Genomic DNA, 19,845 nt, shown 5'->3' on the forward strand with positions numbered 1-19,845 from the left:
CACTCTGAAGGCCACGGCCAGTGTCCTAGGAAGGGACTCAGTTTCTAGCTATGCCAACTGAGATTCTGGGGTGAGGCTGGTGCTGCTTCCGAAGTTCCACTGTGCTCAAAGTGCTCGGTGAAAGTTAGCGAAGGTGATTTTACAAAAATAAATGCATAAAATGTCTAGGAAACACAAAAAATCCTCATTATTCTCTTTGAATATTTTTTAAGCCCAAACTGGACCCTAGGCAAAAGTGAGTGGCACTCCTCTGCCAGGACTGCAGGCGGGCCCCAGCCTCTGCTTGCTGCCGTCCCAAACAGAAGTTACCAGATGAACAGACTCGGATGGGCTGCGGGGGTGGAGAGCTAGAAAGCTTGGTTGTGCGTCTCAACGATTAAGATTTCAATATTTACAGCAAAACCACAAAGCAAATGATAGAATAAAGCAAAACAACAGGAAGTCTGAGTTCACTCATGAGAGAGGTACGTATGTGAGCTCTGAGGAAATTAGAGGGAACGCACGCAGCGGGACAGCTCTCCCCATCGCAGCGTGCAAAGTAGACATCCATGGTATCTGTTTTGAAAAATGAAAAACACATTACTTTGAACAGCCAAGAAAAAAAATTGCAATTTATTAAGATGCAATAAAGCGTTGTACTTTCGAAAGCAACTTTCGATGCATGTTCTTCAACAATCACATTCTATGAGGAAAACATTAAGAGCCACAAACTTGTTTTTTAATCTCAGAGTTACAGACATACTAAGTTCAAAATAAAAGGTCAAAAAACCCCAAAACAAAACAAACAAAAAAGAAAAAAAAAACCTCAAACAAACCCAACAAAACCCAAAAACAAACAAACATATTCTTGACTTCCATCCCCAATTTTAAAACAACAGGAGTTTTTCTACAACTCAATGCTCGCCGGCAGCACGGGAAGTGGTATGTCGGGTGCACATACGCACACGCACGCTCACACGCACACATATTGGATATACATACGCAGGTGTGTATGTCCATCAAATATATAGAACGCATGTAATGGCAATGAGATGCAGTCACTCTGAGGAAGGTTGGTTTTGCTAAATATCCTACTAAACTTGAGAAAAAAAGTCTTGAACCCAGTTTGTGCATAGTTCATGATCCTCTATAAAACCAGCTTTTGTGGATCTGCAATCTTGCAGGACTTTTTTTTTTCTGTATTTTTTTTTGTTTTGATAAAACCATTAAAAAGCTAATTAAAAAAAATGTAATGCACAAGTTTCCTGATCAAGCAGGCAGGGAGCACAATGTTCATATATATATATTTTAAAACATACTTGAGGGTATGTTATTCCATTGTCTTTCTTCCTTGCAAAACAATCAAAACATTGATCATTTTTAAAACATAAAGCAATTTTTAATATATAAAGCACTCTTCAAACATCTATTTCTTTTGAGTCCATTATTTGGTAAATATGTAACTGCTACACATTAGAGATTAGGTATTTTTCTTCTTTGTGATTTTTTTTTCCTCTTTTTCTTTTTTTTCATTTTTTTGTTGGTTTTTTTTTTTTTTTTTAAATAACATCTTCAGTGCTAGGAGTTGGGTTTAAAAATACATGAAATGGTGTGGAGCTGCCCTCGGGAGCCCTGGCTTTCCTGAGAGCGCGTCCGGCATGTGCAAGACAGTGGCCACAACGCCTGTCACCTTGACGAAGGGGCGAAAGCAATCGACAGAGTCCACGACGATGGCCGAGGGAACAACGCCGTCCCGTCCCAGAGCTCTGAAGGAGCGCATCTGCATTCTGAAAATAGGTTTCTTTACGACGGAAGTCTTTTTTTTTTTTTTAATTCCTTTTTAAATTTTTAAAATTTTAAAGTCTGAAGGAGAAAAAAAGGTCTGTAAACAGGTGGGAGCCCAAACCCCAGGCTCCCCCAAAAGCAGTCACAACCCACGCCCAAGTGCTTGTTTCTGTTCCTTCCACGGAACCATCCATTCTTTACAAGTATCTATGGCCACAGTTCAACAACAGTTTTTTTTTTCTCTTTAACTTTATATTCCAAATGGAAAAATGGTGCAATACTCTGGTAATAATTTTCTTGCATTAGTCCACAATAAAAAGCTGCTAAAGGTAGGTATACATATTATTTCTCCAGAGATATACACTGTACTTTTTAAACGCAGTCACAGAGTCCTTGAGTAAACATTTACACATGAATTGTCGCCAGCCCTGTCCTAGGAATTCTCTGTAATGTATAGGATTAGCTAAAGGAAGGGCGAGGACACTCAGTGCAAAGTTAGAAGCTAGTAATAACAAACGTTTGACCAATGCGCCAAAAAAAAAAAGCATATACTGAATACAAGGGAAAACCCACAGTTAAATCCTCACACGCTTTCAAACACACAAACACAGAAAATGCACGCTGTGCAGGAGCACGCGCCACACACGCACACACACATTTCTGTTTCAACACGCACACACACACACACACGGAGGCTATGAACTTAGAAATTTTTCCTAGAGCCTGTTTCTGTGTACTGATGTCAACCTGGAAGTGTAGAATTAGAAAGTGTTCACATTTCACTATTGGCCTGCTGGATTCAAGTATTTGCATGTTTGATATGTCTTTTTTTAACTTTTAAAAAATATTTTTTGGGATAAAAAAATGACATGAAAAAGTAATGAAACAAGGGTAATGTGCATAGGCGGATCCAGGGGAACAGAGAGCAGATCGCAGCCCACGCCTTCCGCTCAGCTCCTACCGCGGAGCCGCTCTGCGCCCGGCGGTCCACACCAGACTCTGCCCTGATTACCGGCCGCCTCTGGTAATGTGCATAATCGTCACAGGCTCATTTTAAATAGGCTTCACGTCTCCCTCCCTCCCCCACAGATAAAATAACCCTTTCCAGCCCACAATCTGAAAAGTGCCCTTCATGATAGAACTATTCTAAGCAGCTTTTATACTTTAAAAAAAAAAAAATCAAAATGACAACACACTATACAAACGTAAGACACACAAAATAAAAAGCTACGAGGAACATCCTGTCATTAGCATGTGACGCTGACCCACCGCAGCCCGCACTGTTTTGCGAACAGTTCGCAAGGACTGCGGCCAAGGTTCGTCTTCAGTCCTGGACAGAGGTACTCAAAAGGGTGGCCGCTGCTGGGTTCCAGCGGGTCTGTGGGGCCGCCCAGCTGGGAGGGGTCCCGGGAGGGGTCGGCTCTCCTGGTGCTGATGATGGCAGCTCCTACAGGGACTCCCCGCTGAGTAGGTCCCCAGGCAGCAGGGTGGTCAGAGGGGTGGGGCTGCCAATCACCCTGCTGTCGTCAGCGCTGGGCGGGCCCCACAGGCTGCTGGAGTACTGGGGCACCCCGCCCCACAGCAGCTCACTGCTCCCCTTGCCACCCAGGCATGGGGCATTCCAGTGGCCGGCGTCGCTGCGCACCAGGCCATGGGAGCTGCCCGCTGCGCTGAGCCGCGGCTGGCTGGACGCGCTACTGGACTGCCAGCTGGACGTGGGTGGCAGCGCCTGGCCTTGGGCTAAGAAGCGATTCACTTCTTCTTCGCCAGCGAACTCAGCCAGGATGGTAGTGTTTCCCAGGACGCACCTGCAACAGCAAGATGGGGCACGTGAGCAGGGCCACCCTAAGTCCTGCTAAGTTCGTGGCACCGGCTTTCTGTCTTTGTATTGGGAAAGGCTACCTGGAAGCCATCGTGTGGCTTCTGTTTTGCCACTGCTATTTCCAAACCCAGACTGTGAAGGTTTTGCTCAGTTCAGACTTCTAGCAGCAACACCGTACTGGTACAGAGAGTACATCTTCAAGTGCATGAACACACCATTAAATGTGGGCTCATTTAGGGTCACTGTCATTTGCATCCTGGGCTAAAAACAGGAATGACTAATTTCTAGGTTCCATGTCTCAAGTGATGTTACTGATCAGGTCTACTTATACTTCTATCAAAAGCAACCTTTCGTCAGGGTGAAGGCTTGGCTGTGAGGACCGCTGCTGGGCCCTGTGTAGGAATGTGTCACAGGCAGAGGGGAGTAGACACAGCAACTCAGCAGCAGAAAAAAACAATAAGTCTCAAGATACCTGTGAGGAACTGACCTGTGTCGCCTTCCCCCAATTCCTTTGCTGAAGTCCTAACCCCCAGTACCTCCCCATGTAATTGTGTTTGGAGATGGGGTCTTTAAAGAGGTAATTAAGTTAGTTAGATGAGGTCACATGGGTGGGCCCTAGTCCAACATGACTGGTGTCCTTATATCAGGGCACCAACATGCACAAAGAGACGACCATGTAAGAACAGAGGGAGAGGGCAGCTGTCTACAGCCAAGGAGAGAGGCCTCAGGACAAACCAGCCCTGCCCACACCTTCATCTTGGGTGTCAGGCCTCCGGCCTCCAGAAGCGGGAGGGTGGCCAGCCTGTGGGATGCTGCTATGGCGGCTCAGGACCCCCCTGCAACACCCCTAACCTAATGCTCTGGGGGATGTGGAGCTACTTGGAGCGCTGAGGTGGCTGTGAGGAAACATACATGTGCAGAGACTTCTGGGCCTTGGCAGCCTCCTCCTTGGAGCTATACCGGACCACGGCATTGCCTTGAGTCAGATTCAGGTGGAATGTGATGAGAGGCCCATGTTGCAAACACAATGTCCGCAGTGTAGAACCATCAATCTGACAGAGGAAGCACAGGGGCATGAATAAGCTTTCTTCTGATTTCTTTCACTACAGCCTTCCAAAGAAAAAACATGAAACTGGATACACTAAACACTAGGAAAATGTTTTTCTTTAAAAGGCTTTAATAATATGTAATTTTACAATGTTCACATTCTGTATCTCTGTGGCCAAACGTGTAACTAAAATCTTGGATGTTTCAGTTATATTTTATGAGTTAGGCTAATCAGAGGAAGGAGAAAAACCCCACTTTGAGTTCAGCTCTCCTTTCACCAGAGCACATCACACAGAGCCCCTGGTTTGCAAAAGGCACCTGGGTCTAGCTAAGCTGACAAACAGACTTGGGAGATGTGTAGGTGGGTGTGGCCTGGGTCCCAAGAAGGGACTGGCTAGTCTCTACAGTCTGACGTGGCCAAACCACTTCTTTAAAAATGTTATAGGCCGGGCGCTGGGTGGCTCAAGCCTGTAATCCCAGCACTGGGAGGCCGGTGACGGGCGGATCACGAGGTCAGGAGATCGAGACCATCCTGGCTAACACGTGAAAACCCCGTCTCTACTAAAAATACAAAAACTAGCCGGGCGCTGTGGCGGGCTTCTGTAGTCCCAACTACTCGGGAGGCTGAGACAGGAGAATGGCGTGAACCCGGGAGGCGGAGCTTGCAGTGAGCTGAGATCCGGCCACTGCACTCCAGCCTGGGCAGCAGAGCGAGACTCCGTCTCAAAAAAAAAAAAAAAAAAAAATGTTATAAAAATACACACATGGGGTCTTGCTATGTTGCCCAGGCTGGTCTCCAAATCTTGGGCTCAGGTGATCCCTGGCCTCGACCTCCCAAAGTGCTGGGATTACAGGCGTGAGCTACTGCGACCAGCCAGGCCCAACCACTCTTGAATGGGTAGTTGTAAGATAAACAATTCTATTTACAGAGCACACTTTTCCAGCCTCTAGTGGGTAAACAAACAATTCACCAAGAACATGTGTTAAAAGAGACCCCTGGACCCCATCTGCTGCTGCTGCTGGAGCCAAGCCTGGCACTTGCTCATCTCCTCCCATGCAGCATCACCTCTGGACCCTGACCAAGAACCCCCGACCATCCCGCCCCACCAGACAGCCTCATCTGCATCGGGGGCCAAGAGGGAACCCTCCTTGGATCATGCTCAGCGACACAGGGGCACCGTACTGCACCTGGGGAGTGAGGTTTCGAAGAACGAGCCAGCTGCTGGTTCTTCCTGAGGCGTCGGTGCTCCAGGCAGAACCTGCAACAAGAGGGGAGAACCCGGTTGACAAGGCCCTGTGCCAGTGGATAGTGCGGCCTCCCCACCTCTTACTATGCTGAAGTATGGGACAGCACGGGCCATCACGGACCATCACCACATGATCTAGGACAGCCTTTCTCAGCCTGGGAGGTCCATACTTTCTTTGGTAAACCAAAACCTCACAGTTCCTGCAGACCTCCTTCCCACTTCCCTGTGGTGACTCTGACTTCTTGGATCTTCCCGCCAGCCCAGGAGACCCGTGTTTTCCCATCTGTGCCAGGAGAGACAGGGGTGATGAGAGGCCTGACAATCTCCAGGAAAGCTCTGGTCTCCACCTCTGCCTGTCCCCAGACCTGGTGTGGAATCAGTGCTCCCAGGTTCTTCTGGTTAATACAACAGAGCAAATCCCTAAAGACTGCTGCTAAAAGGCAGAAACTATTACTATCAAACTATCTGATATGGTCTGGCTGTGTCCCCATTCAAATCTCATCTTGAATTGTAACTCCCATGATTCCCATGTTTTGTGGGAGGAATGTGGTAGGAGGTAATTGAATCATGGGGGCACGTCTTTCCTGTGCTGTTCTCGTGATAGTCTCACAAGATCTGACGGTTTAAACAACTGGAGTTTCTCTGTACAAGCTCTCTCGTCTGCCACCATGTGAGATGTGCCTTTCACCTTCTGCCATGACTATGAGGCCTCCCCAGCCACGTGGAGTTATAAGTCCAATAAACCTCTTTCTTTTGTAAATTGCCTCATCTTGGGTATGTCTTTACCAGCAGCATGAAAATGGACTAATAAAGTAAACTGGTACCAGTAGAGTGGGGCGCTGCTGAAAAGATACCTGAAAATGTGGAAGCAACTTTGGAACTGGGTAACAGGCAGAGGTTGGAACTCAAGGCTCAGAAAAAGATGGGAAAATGTGGGACAGTTTGGAACTTCCTAGAGACTTGTGAAATGGCTTTGACAAAAATGCTGATAGGGATATGGACAATAAAGTCCAGGCTGAAGTGGTCTCAGATGACAATGAGGAACTTTTTGGGAACTGGAGCAAAGGTGGCTCTTGTCGTTTTAGCAAAGAGACTGGTGCCCTAGAGATTTGTGGAACTTTCAACTTGAGAGAGATGATTTAGGGTATCTGGCAGAAGAAATTTCTAAGCAGCAAAGCATTCAAGAGGTGACTTGGGTGCTGTTAAAAGCATTCAGTTTTATAAGGGAAGCGGAACATAAAAGTTCAGAAAATTGGCTGGGTACGGTGGCTCACGCCTGTAATCCCAGCATTTGGGAGGCTGAGATGGGTGGATTACCTGAGGTCAGTAGTTTGAGACCAGCCTGGCCAACATGGTGAAACCCCATCTCTACTAAAAATACAAAAATTAGCTGGGCGTGGTGGTGCATGACTGTAATCCCAGCTACTCAGGAGGCTGAGGCGGGAGAATTGCTTGAACCTGGGAGGCAGAGGTGGCAGTGTGCCGAGATCACGCCATTGTACTCCAGTCTGGGTGACAAGAGTGAAACTCTATCTCAAAAAAAAAAAAAAAGGAAATCCCATTTTCTGAGGAAAAATTCAAGCAGGGTGCAGAAATTTGCCTAAGTAACGAGGAACTGCATGTTAATCCCCAAGACAATGGGGAAAATGGAGACTGTTTCTAGAGCATGTAAGAGGTCTTCATAGAAGCCCCTCCCAGCACAGGCTCAGAGGCCTACAAGGAAAAAATGGCTTCATAGGCCAGGCCCAGGGTCCACACACTGTGTGCAGTTTAAGAATTTGGTGCCGGCCGGGCGCGGTGGCTCAAGCCTGTAATCCCAGCACTTTGGGAGGCCGACATGGGCGGATCACGAGGTCAGGAGATCGAGACCATCCTGGCTAACACGGTGAAACCCCGTCTCTACTAAGAAATACAAAAAATAGCCGGGCGAGGTGGCGGGCGCCTGTAGTCCCAGCTACTCGGGAGGCTGAGGCCGGAGAATGGCGTGAACCCGGGAGGCGGAGCTTGCAGTGAGCTGAGATCCGGCCACTGCACTCCAGCCTGGGCTACAGAGCGAGACTCCGTCTCAAAAAAAAAAAAAAAAAAAAAAGAATTTGGTGCCCTGTGTCCCACCTGCTCTGGCTGTGACTAAAAGGGGCCAAGGTACAGCCTGGGCCATGGCTTCAGAGGGTGCAATCTCCAAGCCTTGGCGGCTTCCACATGGTGTTGAGACTCTGGGTGCACAGAAGTGAAGAACTGAGGTTTGGGAACCTCCACCTAGATTTCGGAGGATGCATGGAAATGCCTGGATGTTCAGACGATAGTTTGCTGCAGGGGCAGGGCTCTCATGGAGAACCTCTGCTAGGGCAGTGTGGAAGGGAAATGTGGGGGTGGAGCCCCCACACAAAGTCCCTGCTGGGGCACCACCTAGTAGAGCTGTGAGAAGGTCACCGTCCTCTAGACCCCAGAATGGTAGATCCACTAACAGCTTGCACCGTGTGCCTGGAAAAGCCGCAGACACTCAATACCAGCACGTGAAGGCAGCCAAGAGGGAGGCTGTACCCTGAAGAGCTGCCCAATACCATGGCAACCAACCTCTTGCCTAAGCATGACCCAGATGTGAGACATGGAGTCAAAGAAGATCATTTTGGAGCTTTAAGATTTGACTGTCCTGCTGGATTTCAGTCTTGCATGGGATCTGTAGCCCCTTTGTTTTGGCCTATTTCTCCCATTTGGAATGACTGTATTTACCCAATGCCTGTACCCCCATTGTATCTAGGAAGTAACTAACTTGCTTTTGATTTTACAGGCTTGTAGGTGGAAGGGACTTGCCTTATCTCAGACAGACTTTGGACTGTGGACTTCTGAGTTAATGCTGAAATGAAGACTTTGGGGAACTGCTGGGAAGGCATAATTGGTTTTGAAATGTGAGGACATGAGATTTGGGAGGGGTCAGAGGCAGAATGATACAGTGTGGCTGTGTCCCTACCCAAATCTCATCTTGAATTGTAACTCCCACAATTCCCATGTTTCGTGGAAGGAGCCCAGTGGGAGGTAACTGAATTATGGGGGAAGGTCTTTTCCATACTGTTTTCATGATAGTGAATAAGTCTCATGAGATCTGATGGTTTTAAAAATGGGAGTTTCCCTGCACAAGCTCTCTCTCTCCTGGTCTGCAACCATGTGAGACATGCCTTTCACCTTCTGCCAGGAATGTGAGGCCTCCCCAGTCACGTGGAACTGTGAGTCTAATAAACCTCTTTCTTTTGTAAATTGCCCAGTCTCGGGTGTGTCTTCATCAGCAGTGTGAAAATGGATGAATACACTATCTGTAGCTGATTTTAAACATTTTGTTATTTATTACTATTATTTTTTTAGAGACAGGGTCTCACTCTGTCACCCAGGCTGGAGTGCAGTGGCTCAAGCATAGCTCACTGTAGCCTCAATCTCCTGGGCTTGAGTTGTTCTCCCATCTCAGCCTCCCCAGCAGTTGGGATCACAGGTATGTGCCACTACACCCCACTTTTAAAATTTTTTTGTGGAGATGGGGTCTCGCTTTGTTGCCCACATTGGTTTAAGCCTTCAGTTTCTTCAATTCCCAGTACATTTTTCTCATCTCTGAGGTTCGACATGAAGCACCTGAGAGAAGCTGCAATATTATGAGAGTTGTGTTTTCAAACTGGTGGGGTTTGTTTCGTTTTGGGTCTGGAAAAGCCTTATGTCTCAGTGACATCTTGTGGAGAAGCAAATATAAAAAGCAGAAATCCAGATCCCTGTGCGATGCGGGTTCATGGGGGCAGACAGCCTAAAGGACTGTGCGGGCCTCTAATGACCCAGTGTGGGGCAGCTGCACTCCTGAGGATGGAGGTGGCCAGCGTGGGCCCTCAATGGGTGCTGGAACCGCCTGGGACCTCTTGGCCCAGAGCAAACCTGCTGTGTGCTGGCACACCTAGGCTGATGCTAAAAACACCAGGCTCACCCAGCTAATGCCCTGGACATCTAGGGTGGCCCTGGTGCCTTCCTAAGCCCTCCTAGGCTCCAGAGTTAGAGGCAGGGGTCCTTACAAAGGAGGTACAGGACGAAGTGATAAGCACATCCCCAAAAGGTAAGGCCCCCATTGGAACACGAGGAGCATGAAGCTTACCTGAGGAGTAGGAGCTGGTCCAGCCGAGGGGGCTGGCACCCCAGGTGGAGGAGGGCTTGGGATTGGTTAACCCTGGAGGTGGCCTCGTGGGTGCAGTAGTGTTTCTCGGCACCTTCCACAGTTCATGAGACAGAGAGGCTTGCGTGTGGGAGGCAGGGCCAGAGGACCACGTCGATTTAATGTCTGACAGTTTACCTAGAAAGGCAGAGAGATGGAGAATACGCAGTCTTGAGACAAACACTGCTGTGTTTGGGGAGCCACACAGAGTGCTCTCTAACACCAGCAGACTGTGTGATAGGTAAAGAAACACCAAGTCAAGCCCCTGGCAAACTCAAGTAACTGCAAATTCCCAGAAGTGTTTTGCCTCTAAGTTTTCAAAACCTTGCATACCCCTTGTCTTGTGGCCATGGGGGAAAGGAAGAGAAAAGGCAATGGGCCCACACACTTGTATGGAGAAGATGTCACCACTTCCATGTGTGTGCAAGCTGATGTGCCCAAGGTGCCCACTGTGCCTGGGGAAGGCCCCCACCCATCCTCTATCATGCCACACGGCCTCCCAGCTCAGGGAGTGAGTGAAGAGCCAATGGGAAAAGCTGGGGCCTGTCAAAGTTTTGTTTGGGGAAAGAAAGAAAATGCTACCTGCAAGTCTAGAGGCTAGGTGCGTACCTGCAACGCTAGGTGCGGATGCAATGCTGCTGAAAGAGCTACTGTAGCCGGAGGCACTGAGCGGCCAGGCACTCGAGGAAGGCAGCGTGGCATTCTGAGATGATGGCGGGGAGGACCCTGCAGAACCAAACACGGCACTGAGCAAGGTGGTGGCGGTGTCCGGGTTCGTGACTCTAACTGCGGGCTGTGAGAATCTTAACCATCAAGAATCAACCTCTCCCTAGGCTGCCATTTTTAATAGAAGCCTGAACATGAAAGTGTCATGTGGGAAGGAAGAAACAGGGCATGCCTCCTATTCTGGGTCCCTGTAGCCACTCAGGGAGGCCTGGGATGTTGCTGAAGGCGGAGGAATCAAAGGGCAAGAAGCAGCATGAGCTTCTTTGAGAATTCCCACCAGAATGTTAAAATGCCATGTCAGAGTTTTAAAGCACCACATTGATTTCTTCTCCCAAATAAGATAAAATAAAAATCCAGGGCAATTTACTCCTTTCACAGTTCAAACAATGGCTACAAAATAGAAGAACAAAACTCCAAGCCATTCATTACAAAATGTGCCATAAAAATTTGAACATTTCTTCTGACTGGGGTGTCCCATCAGCTTCCGAACTCGTATTTTGCTTAAAAAAAATTTTTTTTTTCAGAGATGGGCTGTTGCTATGTCACCCACGCTGCAGCACAGTGGCTGTTCACAGGCGTGATCACAGTGCACAGCAGCCTCAACCTCCTGGGCTGGGTGATCCTCTTGCCTCAGCCTCCTGAGCGGCAGGGACCACAGGTGCCACCACACCCGGCTCATGATTCCCTTTTTAAATACATGAATAATTAAGAGACATCTGTCCTACTAACTGTGTATATGGACTTGAGTTATTCTATCCCTAGGACTGTAGTTTTTTGAGGAAAGCTTGTCCCTGTGCCTGAAAGGGAGACTTGGGGTAAATGGGCCATCCTTCAGGCACCTCGATCCCTTGTGTGAAAGCTCAGCTCCTCGCTGCTTGGTTTTATTTTGTATTTTCTAATGTGGCTCTCCCTTTCAATTCTGTGAAGAAAGCAAGAAACTGGAGAAGAGTGAGGACGGCGTAACGGTGACAGCTGGGGTGAATGCAGGATGGAAAGAGCTCTCACTGGGACAATAACTCTGCCAGGGCATGGATCCTGGCTAGCAGAGGGAACATAAGCACAGTCTGGCTGTTAAACTGATGACCACACACAGAATCGGATGGTTTCTGAAAAGCCATGGCATCTCAGCTGTAGGCCCACATGACGTTGTGCAGTGAATAACCAGGCGTGTGGCACCTCCTGGACACATGCAGTGTCCAACCTGCACAGTTGTTTGCAGCTGCCCTGCTGCAAGTGACCTCTTTAGAATGAGGGCACCAGAGTTGAGGAAAGTTAGCATTTATGGGTAATCTGCAGGTCTTCACTTTTATTTTTTCCAATTTTTATTTAGGGTTCTGGGAGTCCACGTGCAGGTCTGTCACACAGGTGGACTGTGTGTTGTGGGGGTGTGTTGTAGAGATCATTCCATCACCTAGATAGTGAGCATGGTACCTGACAGGCAGTTTTTCAATCCTCCCCTTCCTCCCACCCTCTACCCTCCAACAGGCCCGCTGTCTGCTGCTCCCTTCTTTGTGTTATGTCAACTCAGGCTGTCTGTTTCTGTTCCTGTGTTAATTTGCTCAGGAAGGTCTTTACTTTAAAAAGGTGTCAGCTTGACCAGGCGCAGTGGCTCAGGCATGTAATCCCAGCACTTTGGGAGGCCTTTTCTTTTCTTTTTTTTTTTTTTGAGACGAAGTCTTGCTGTGTCACCCAGGCTAGAGTGCAGTGGCCCAATCATAGCTCACTGCAGTCCTGACATCCCAAGCTCAAGTGATTCTCCTGTCTCAGCCTCCTGAGTAGCTGGAACCACCGATGTGTGCCACTACACCCAGCTAATTTTTTCATTTTAAATTTTTTGTAGAGATAGGGTCTCATTATATTGCCCAGCTGGTTTCAAATTCCTGGCCTCAAGTGATTCTCCCACCTTGGCCTCCCAAAGTGCTGGGATTACAGGTGTGAGCCACTGTGCTCAGCCTGCTAGTGCTTTCTGGTTAGCAACTTCTACGTGAAGAGATGCTCATTGTACTCCCCTTTCTTTCAGTAACAAACCCTAATGTATCCTTAAATACAACCAAGAGAGGTACCAGAGTGGAGTAACAAGGTTCCTAGTGCTGGTCATGAGCTGAAGGCGAGGCCTGGCATGAGCCACCTGAGCTGGCTGCGGCTGAATACTGATGTTTGTGCACAAGTGCCAGGGCAGGCTCAAGACCCAAACATCAAGCACCCGGGAAGTCAAACGATGTCCACTTGGAGCTACAAGTCACCCAGGTTGGCTGGCTGGCTGGTTCTTAGGCTCAGGGTTGGAGATGCCACTGCCTTGCCTTATCTCAATGGCCGATGCATTTCTTAGGCTGAGGTTCTCTTCTGCCCTCCCCGCAAGTTGATTTCCTTAACTGGACAGGCTATGGAGCTGGAGAACAGCTGCCATGTGTTTCTCAGGCCATCTTCATCACATCATGGCACACTCAGGCGATGGCGGAGGCCACTCCCAGTGGCCCTGGTTCTGCCTGGAGGCTAAGGGGCCACTTGATCCTTCATCTGGGCACCACTCAGGGAGCTCTGCCATGTATTAAGCAACTTCGATTCTTTCCAACTTCCCTTATGACCTGGATCTGTACAACCTGCATCCCACTTCTCCACAACCCTCAAAATATGGTAACTTTCCTGTCTGGTACAACCCTGGTGCCCCACCAGGTGTGACAAGCAGGGAGGGCTGGGTCTCTGATTCTGGCTGGCGCCTCACCTGTCCTCTGCCACACGGCTCCCTTTTGGGCACCACTTGACTGTGTCTGACAGCAGGGACACCCATAACACCCCTGCTCTGAAAAGCAGCTGCATCCGAAAAGCAGCTGTGTAACCCCAAGGAATACACAGCATTAAACAGACAGGGCAATCTGTACTCATGTTGGCTTTCCAGTCAAAGATACATTGAGAAGCCTATCACTTTAAAGAACCACAGAAGCAGTCAGATACACTGGCTCACGCCTGTAATCCTAGTACTTTTGGGAGGCCGAGTCAGGTGGATCACTTGAGGTCAGGAGTTCGAGATCAGCCTAGCCAACATGGTGAAACACCGTCTCTACTAAAAATAGAAAAAATCAGCTGGGCGTGGTGGTGCACACGTGTAGTCCCAGCTACTCGGGAGGCTGAGGCATGAGAATCACTTGAGCCTGGGAGGCGGGCGGAGGTTGCAGTGAGCCAAGATCACGCCACTATACTCCAGCCTGGGCAAACGAGCAAGAATCTGTCTCAAAAAAAAAAAGAAAGAAAAGAAGCAAACACAAAACACAAGGCTCCAATGAGTCATATTTCAAGTGGGAAACTTAATGTTTTGGGAACTACCTAGGTGGCCTTATTAGTGGTAGTACCTATGGCAATCTAGCTCTTTCTTCCACAAAATAGCATGCGGTGGTAAAACTTTGTTAGAGATGGCACTTTTATGATAAGACATTACTTATCAATAAATCCAGCAGCATAGGTGACACCTGAGGTCAGGAGTTCGAGACCAGCCTGGCCAACATGGTGAAACCCTGTCTCTACTAAAAATACAAAAATCAGCCTGGTATGGTGGCACATGCCTGTAATTCCAGCTACTTGGGAGGCTGAGGCAGGAGAGTCGCTTGAACTCAGGAGGTGGAGGTTGCAGAGAGCTGAGATCGTGCCACTGCACTCCAGCCTGGGCGACAGAGTGAGACTTCATCTCAAAAAAAAAAAAAAAATTCCAGCAGAAACTCAAATTGATGTCCATTTTCCCATAAGCACTAACTGCCGTCTCTTCATGCTGCTTCAGATGACTGCTTCAACTGTGCCTTGTATCATCCCTGCCTCAGAGCCCAACCTGTCACCCCTGACATCTCCAAATGGGTCTAGAGAGACCGTCTGCGCAGAGGCAGGCAGAGCAGCACCCTCACCTCCACTCTTGAGGAGGTAGCGGTTGACATCCTGGATGGTGGTATTGATGGTAGGCCCAGTGGGGACACTGCCAGGAGTGACGTCAGGGTCATTCTCAGGGTCAATATTCTGTAGTCCTTTCCATGGAACTCCCGGATGGAATTCTGTTTAAGAAACCCAGATGAGAAGCCACAGATCGGAACATCTGCACATTGATTCATGACATTTTAAAAGATGTTTTGTCCTGTTTGTAGAAATTTTTATGATCTGCTAATTAAATGAGAGGTACACTTTATACTCTTGATACTCTCTTTCATTAAAACAATCAATCCTTTGGAACAAACTAGAACCAGGTATTCTAGCTATCATATTAAGATAGTTTTCACACAGAGTCGGAATAGTTTTACCAGATGGTATATACAGTGTGCTTCCTCCCTGCCACCCCTTCCACTTCTCATGTTGAACTAAGGGATTACAGAAAAATGCCTGATGCTAACCATACCCAAAATTGATCTGACAAATGGATTTCCAAGGAAAATGCCAAAGCTCTGGGCTTAACGCTTCCAGATCCTTAGCTCAGATTCTGGGTCCTCCCAGCCTCATCACTCTCTGCAGGCTTGGAGCACGTTCTGACCTGCTGCTGTTGCACGGAAGTGTTGCACGGTCTTACCTGGGGGCCAGTTGATGCTAGAGCCATTTGAGATTTTATCACTGTCAGATTTGGCACGTGACCAGCTATGGGGAACAGCTACGGGAGGACTGGCTGGTGACTCACTGTTCTGGATTAAATCGTACCGGCCATAGGAGTCATCAATGGAGGACTTACCTGGAGGCCCAATGCTTAGACCTCCAGGGATAGCACCTATGGGGACAACAGGAAACAAAGAAGCAAGTGAATACCCTCCAGTTGAGAGACAGCAGAAGATACCCTAAGCCTCCCTATGCACCTTCTGTTCTAGGTCCAATGCCTTGCTCTATTCGGTTACATGAATCGTAAGACTTGGTCTGTCTAGGATTCTGTAAGAATCAATGACTTTTTTTTTTTTTTTGAGACAATGTCTCACTCTGTTGCCCAGGCTGGAGTGTAGTGATGTGATTAGGGCTCACTGCAGCCTCAAACTCCTGGGCTCAAGTGATCCTCCCACCTTGGCCTCCCAAGTAGCTGGGACTACAGGTGTGAGCCACCATGCCTGGCCAGTGACTATTTAAGCCAGCTCCAATTTCAGCCCTGAAAGACCGAAACCCCTGAAGAACAATTTCAGTTTGTCCAGTTAGAAATCTTTATAAAATACATATCCATACCATGGGAAGCTGCCCTTAATAAACCTTTCTGGGGACAACTTATGAGTCTTCGTGATTAGTTATCAAACTTGCTCTTATCTCTTCCCTCCTTTTAGTCTGAAACCCTCACTATGGAAGAACACAGTGGATGCTAAAAATTCATACAGAACCAAACCAACCAGCCACAGGCAGCAAGGCCCTCCTGCTAAGAAAGGTGCCAGCAGTGTGTGATGATTTTCCGTAAGTTAACCATGAGACATAGTTTCCTTTTTCTTTTTAGAATGCTTTGTATCAAGAGAGAACTACATAACCTATTGAATTTCCTTTGCTGTTTATTCTACCAGCAAGTTCAGAGCTAAATTTAATGCTTGGAAGTACCTCCTACGGGTATCATTTTTGCTTCCACCTTACTGTGTGTCCATCGGTAACGAGTTCCTGATGGGGACACCAGTTTGGAGTGAGACAGACTGCTTGGATGGAGGGGAATAACCAACAGAAATGCACCCTAGTATTTACAGCTGCAGTTCCCATACATACTGCATATTTGATGTTCTATTTGTGTTTCACTATTTTATTGAAAATATTTCAGCAGACTCAAGTTTTTGTTGATGAATAGAGATATAAAAAAAAAAAGTACATAGGCTATGACTTAGATTCTTTGCTGCTCTGGGGTTTTCAAATTATTTCTAGGTTTGTAGCTAAGATCTAATGGCTGGCTTTTAAGAAGTTTGATCACTGACTAGCTGAGATCTTATATGCACTATAACGGAATGGGTTATTTTAAATCCAACTTGCAGCGCTCAATTCTTAGAAAAGTATAGAATGGGCATGTTATACAACAGGAAGATCGATTAATAAGCCAGCAGTGATTCCACCACAGGCATCCTAGCCCAGACGTACCATGCTTGCTAGGGTTCTGCTCCAGGGGGGAAGCGGCACTGGGCAAGTTATCCATGGAGTTGGGGTGCGTCCACTGGGGGAGGCGTGACTGGGACTGGGATGGGTCCTTCACCGACAAGCCACTGGTCATGTCCATGCTGTTGACATTCATGTTTGGGTTCAGTCCAGCTAAAGAGAGAGATGCCGATTAGGATTCACCTGCTCCTCTAAAAGACTTCATTCTAAAGCTCTCCTACAGAAGCTATTCCAGTCTTCGCTTACAGCAAAATATTTTTTGTTTTTTGAGATGGAGTCTTGCTCTTGTTGCCCGGGCTAGAGTGCAACGGCATGATCTTGGCTCACTGCAACCTCCGCTTCCTGGGTTTAAGCGATTCTCCTGCCTCAGCCTCCCAAGTAGCTGGGATACAACAAAATATTTTAACTGTAACTTTTAGTGCTGGTGAAAAATACTTTTTATCTTCATAACAGCATGTACTTCTCGGAATATTACTCCTAAATTAAGGTGAAAATGTGAATAGCCTTTGATTAAGTGAGGCCCACAACTCTCTTCACTTTACTTGTTTCAGTGCTGGATAAACATGGTCCTGAGGCTTCTCAGAGTCCACAGGAAAACAGAAAAAGTCCAAACTATTAGGAAAATCTTTTCTGGTTTTGGGTATCTTATGGAAACTCATCGGGTCAAAAACACTTTTCCAGAACTCTAAAGTACCACCTATGAAACAGACTGATAGGATAATTCAGTTCTACTTTCAGTGAGTTTCCTTTACAAAAGTCTGCTCTAAAAGAGTTTGTGAATTAAAATCAAACTACTTTTAAGGAACTGAACTATTTGACAGATAGGGTGCTGCCATCTGCCCCCAGCTGGGATGGTGAGCTGGAGCTTCTGAGCTCATTTCTCATAGCGAAAAGCAGGTAGCTGGTTATCTGTCCAGGACCTGTACTAAGCTAGGTTAATAAAGAAAGACGATGAGGAAGGAGGACAATGATAAAAAGGTTGAAGTAAAGACTTTCTGATGAGGACACCAGTTTGGAGCAGGACAGACTGCTTGTTTGGAAGGGAATAACGAGCAGAGGGGTCCCCCTCCCCTTGGATTTCCAGCTGCAGTTCCCATTACCACATACACATACTCCACAGATCCTTACCATATGTACAACTATGCCACATGGTACGTAAGCACAGTGAGCCTCTACTACTAAGCCAGGTGCTGAACATTCTGGTTCTTACCTTTATTTCAGAGGCTGCAAATTCAAATGCCCATAGGAGCCAAGTGGCCATGCACATGAAGAGGTGGGCCTCATGGGGACTGTGGCAAACCAGAGAGTGTCTGTCCTGTCTAAATAAACAGGTGCTACTGGGGCCAACCACTTATTGCTACATGGAACATAGACCCACTAAAGCCATTTTAAAGAGAAGCCAGAAGCCACTTTCCCCAATTTTTGAATGTTGGCATTAACACACGCCTACGCACATGCACATACACACTTCGCAGACTTAACAAAACGCCTTTGCAAGCCCATCAGTGCCACGGGGCTAGCCTACTTGCAATCTCTGAGTTCTCTTCGTTTCAGCTTGTACAGATCTAGTCAGGTAAGGTGGCAACAATGTCAGGGCTTCAACCTGGCCTTCAGAATGCTCCGAATTCCACAATTTGGCCCCAACCCATCTCTCCCAACTTTCCCCTCTGGGAAAGTCAGCTAGACTGGCCTGGCCCTTGCAAAATGGACCCCTGAAACAGGCCAGGCCTCTTTCTTCTGTGCTATGTGAGGCTTCCCCTTCATTTGGAAAGGCTTCCTCTTTATTTACTGTAATCCTATCTAATCATTTGAGGTTCAAGCTTAATACTATTCTCTGATTTTTCTTTCTCCACTCAAAGTGAAAGTGAACTTTTCCTTCTCTAGAGCCCTGTGAGAATCACATGACACTGGTATCAAGGGTATTTTTTCCTGTTTATATGCCTGCTCTTCCCATCTAAATGACGAACTCCAGGTGGCAAAAGACTGAGAATAACAAGGACAGGCTGAATGTGAGGGAAGGAAGGTAGCTGGGAGCCCCCACTACTGACCATGGGCTGCTGGTTTCTTTACATGAATTGTTGAGTTTCTAATAGGCTCTTCAACATAGGTGCTGCTGCAGAGAAATGCTGAGAGCCAGCAAGATAGGCAATTTTACAACCAAAGTTTCCTATACTTTATTAGTTATTTGTTTTTAATACATTTATAACTTCACTGTGAATATTATAAAATATTATCCAAATTATTTTTCAACTAATTTCAAAGATTCACTGCATGAATTCTTTAACTTGTACTAAGAAAAAAAATCCTTAAGAGTAAAGATAAGTGGCCGGGCGTGGTGGCTCATGCCTGTAGTCCCAGCACTTTGGGAGGCCGAGGTGGGTGGATCACCTGAGGTCAGGAGTTCGAGACCAGCCTGGCCAACATGGTGAAACTCAGTCTCTACTAAAAATACAAAAATTAGCCAGGCGTGGTGATGCATGCCTGTAATCCCATCAACTTGGAAGGCTGAGGCAGGAGAATCGCTTGAATCCAGAAGGTGGAGGTTGCAGTGAGCCGGGATTGCGCCACTGCACTGCAGCCTGGGCAACAGAGCAAGACTCCATCTCAAAAAATAAATAAATAAATAAATAAATAAATAAATAAATAAATAAATAAAAAATAAAAAAAAGTCATGATAAGTGTACTTTATCTTCCAAATACAGGTCAAGAAGACAGGTGAATACTAGAAAGCTGAAGCTAACGCATTTTAGGATAATAGGTGGAATGAAATTTGTTTCTAAAACAGAAGCACTTACATAAGTAGCTGATATTTTACAAAGTGTTTGCTATGTGCTAGGTACTATTTAAAGACTTTACGTATTAGGCCGGGTGTGATGGCTCATGTCTGTAATCACAGCACTTTGGGAAGCTGAGACCAGGAGGATTACTTGAGGCCAGGAGTTTGAGGCTGCAATGAGCTATCATCATGCCACTGCACTCCAGCCAAAAAAAAA

The 19,845-nt window shown here is 47.1% G+C and overlaps 1 protein-coding gene and 1 pseudogene across 3 annotated transcripts; both read right to left on the bottom strand.

Annotated features, from left to right (window-relative positions):
* Window positions 1-579: 579 nt before the first annotated feature.
* On the bottom strand, window positions 580-2,677 carry LOC108582719 (annotated as a pseudogene). The gene has a single exon (XR_001896546.3). The product of XR_001896546.3 is annotated as an uncharacterized LOC108582719 (transcript).
* Window positions 2,678-2,906: 229 nt separating this feature from the next.
* LOC116273642 (trinucleotide repeat-containing gene 6C protein-like) lies at window positions 2,907-19,192 on the bottom strand. Of its 2 annotated transcripts, XM_031662776.1 has the most exons (8): window positions 16,838-19,187; window positions 15,327-15,518; window positions 14,677-14,820; window positions 10,670-10,786; window positions 10,004-10,198; window positions 5,822-5,892; window positions 4,499-4,638; window positions 2,907-3,572 (listed from the first exon to the last, which is right to left on the bottom strand). In XM_031662776.1, the coding sequence occupies exons 1-8, from the start codon at window positions 16,986-16,988 to the stop codon at window positions 3,212-3,214; spliced, it is 1,371 nt and encodes a 456-aa protein (XP_031518636.1). In that variant the 5' UTR covers window positions 16,989-19,187; the 3' UTR covers window positions 2,907-3,211. The 2 variants fall into 2 exon arrangements, with proteins under 2 accessions (XP_031518636.1, XP_031518637.1); XM_031662777.1 differs by lacking the exon at window positions 10,670-10,786 and having other exon boundaries at window positions 16,838-19,192.
* Between the last annotated feature and the right edge of the window lie 653 nt (window positions 19,193-19,845).

This window comes from Papio anubis, unplaced genomic scaffold (genome assembly GCF_008728515.1).
Source record: "Papio anubis isolate 15944 unplaced genomic scaffold, Panubis1.0 scaffold998, whole genome shotgun sequence".
Taxonomy (NCBI): domain Eukaryota; kingdom Metazoa; phylum Chordata; class Mammalia; order Primates; family Cercopithecidae; genus Papio; species Papio anubis.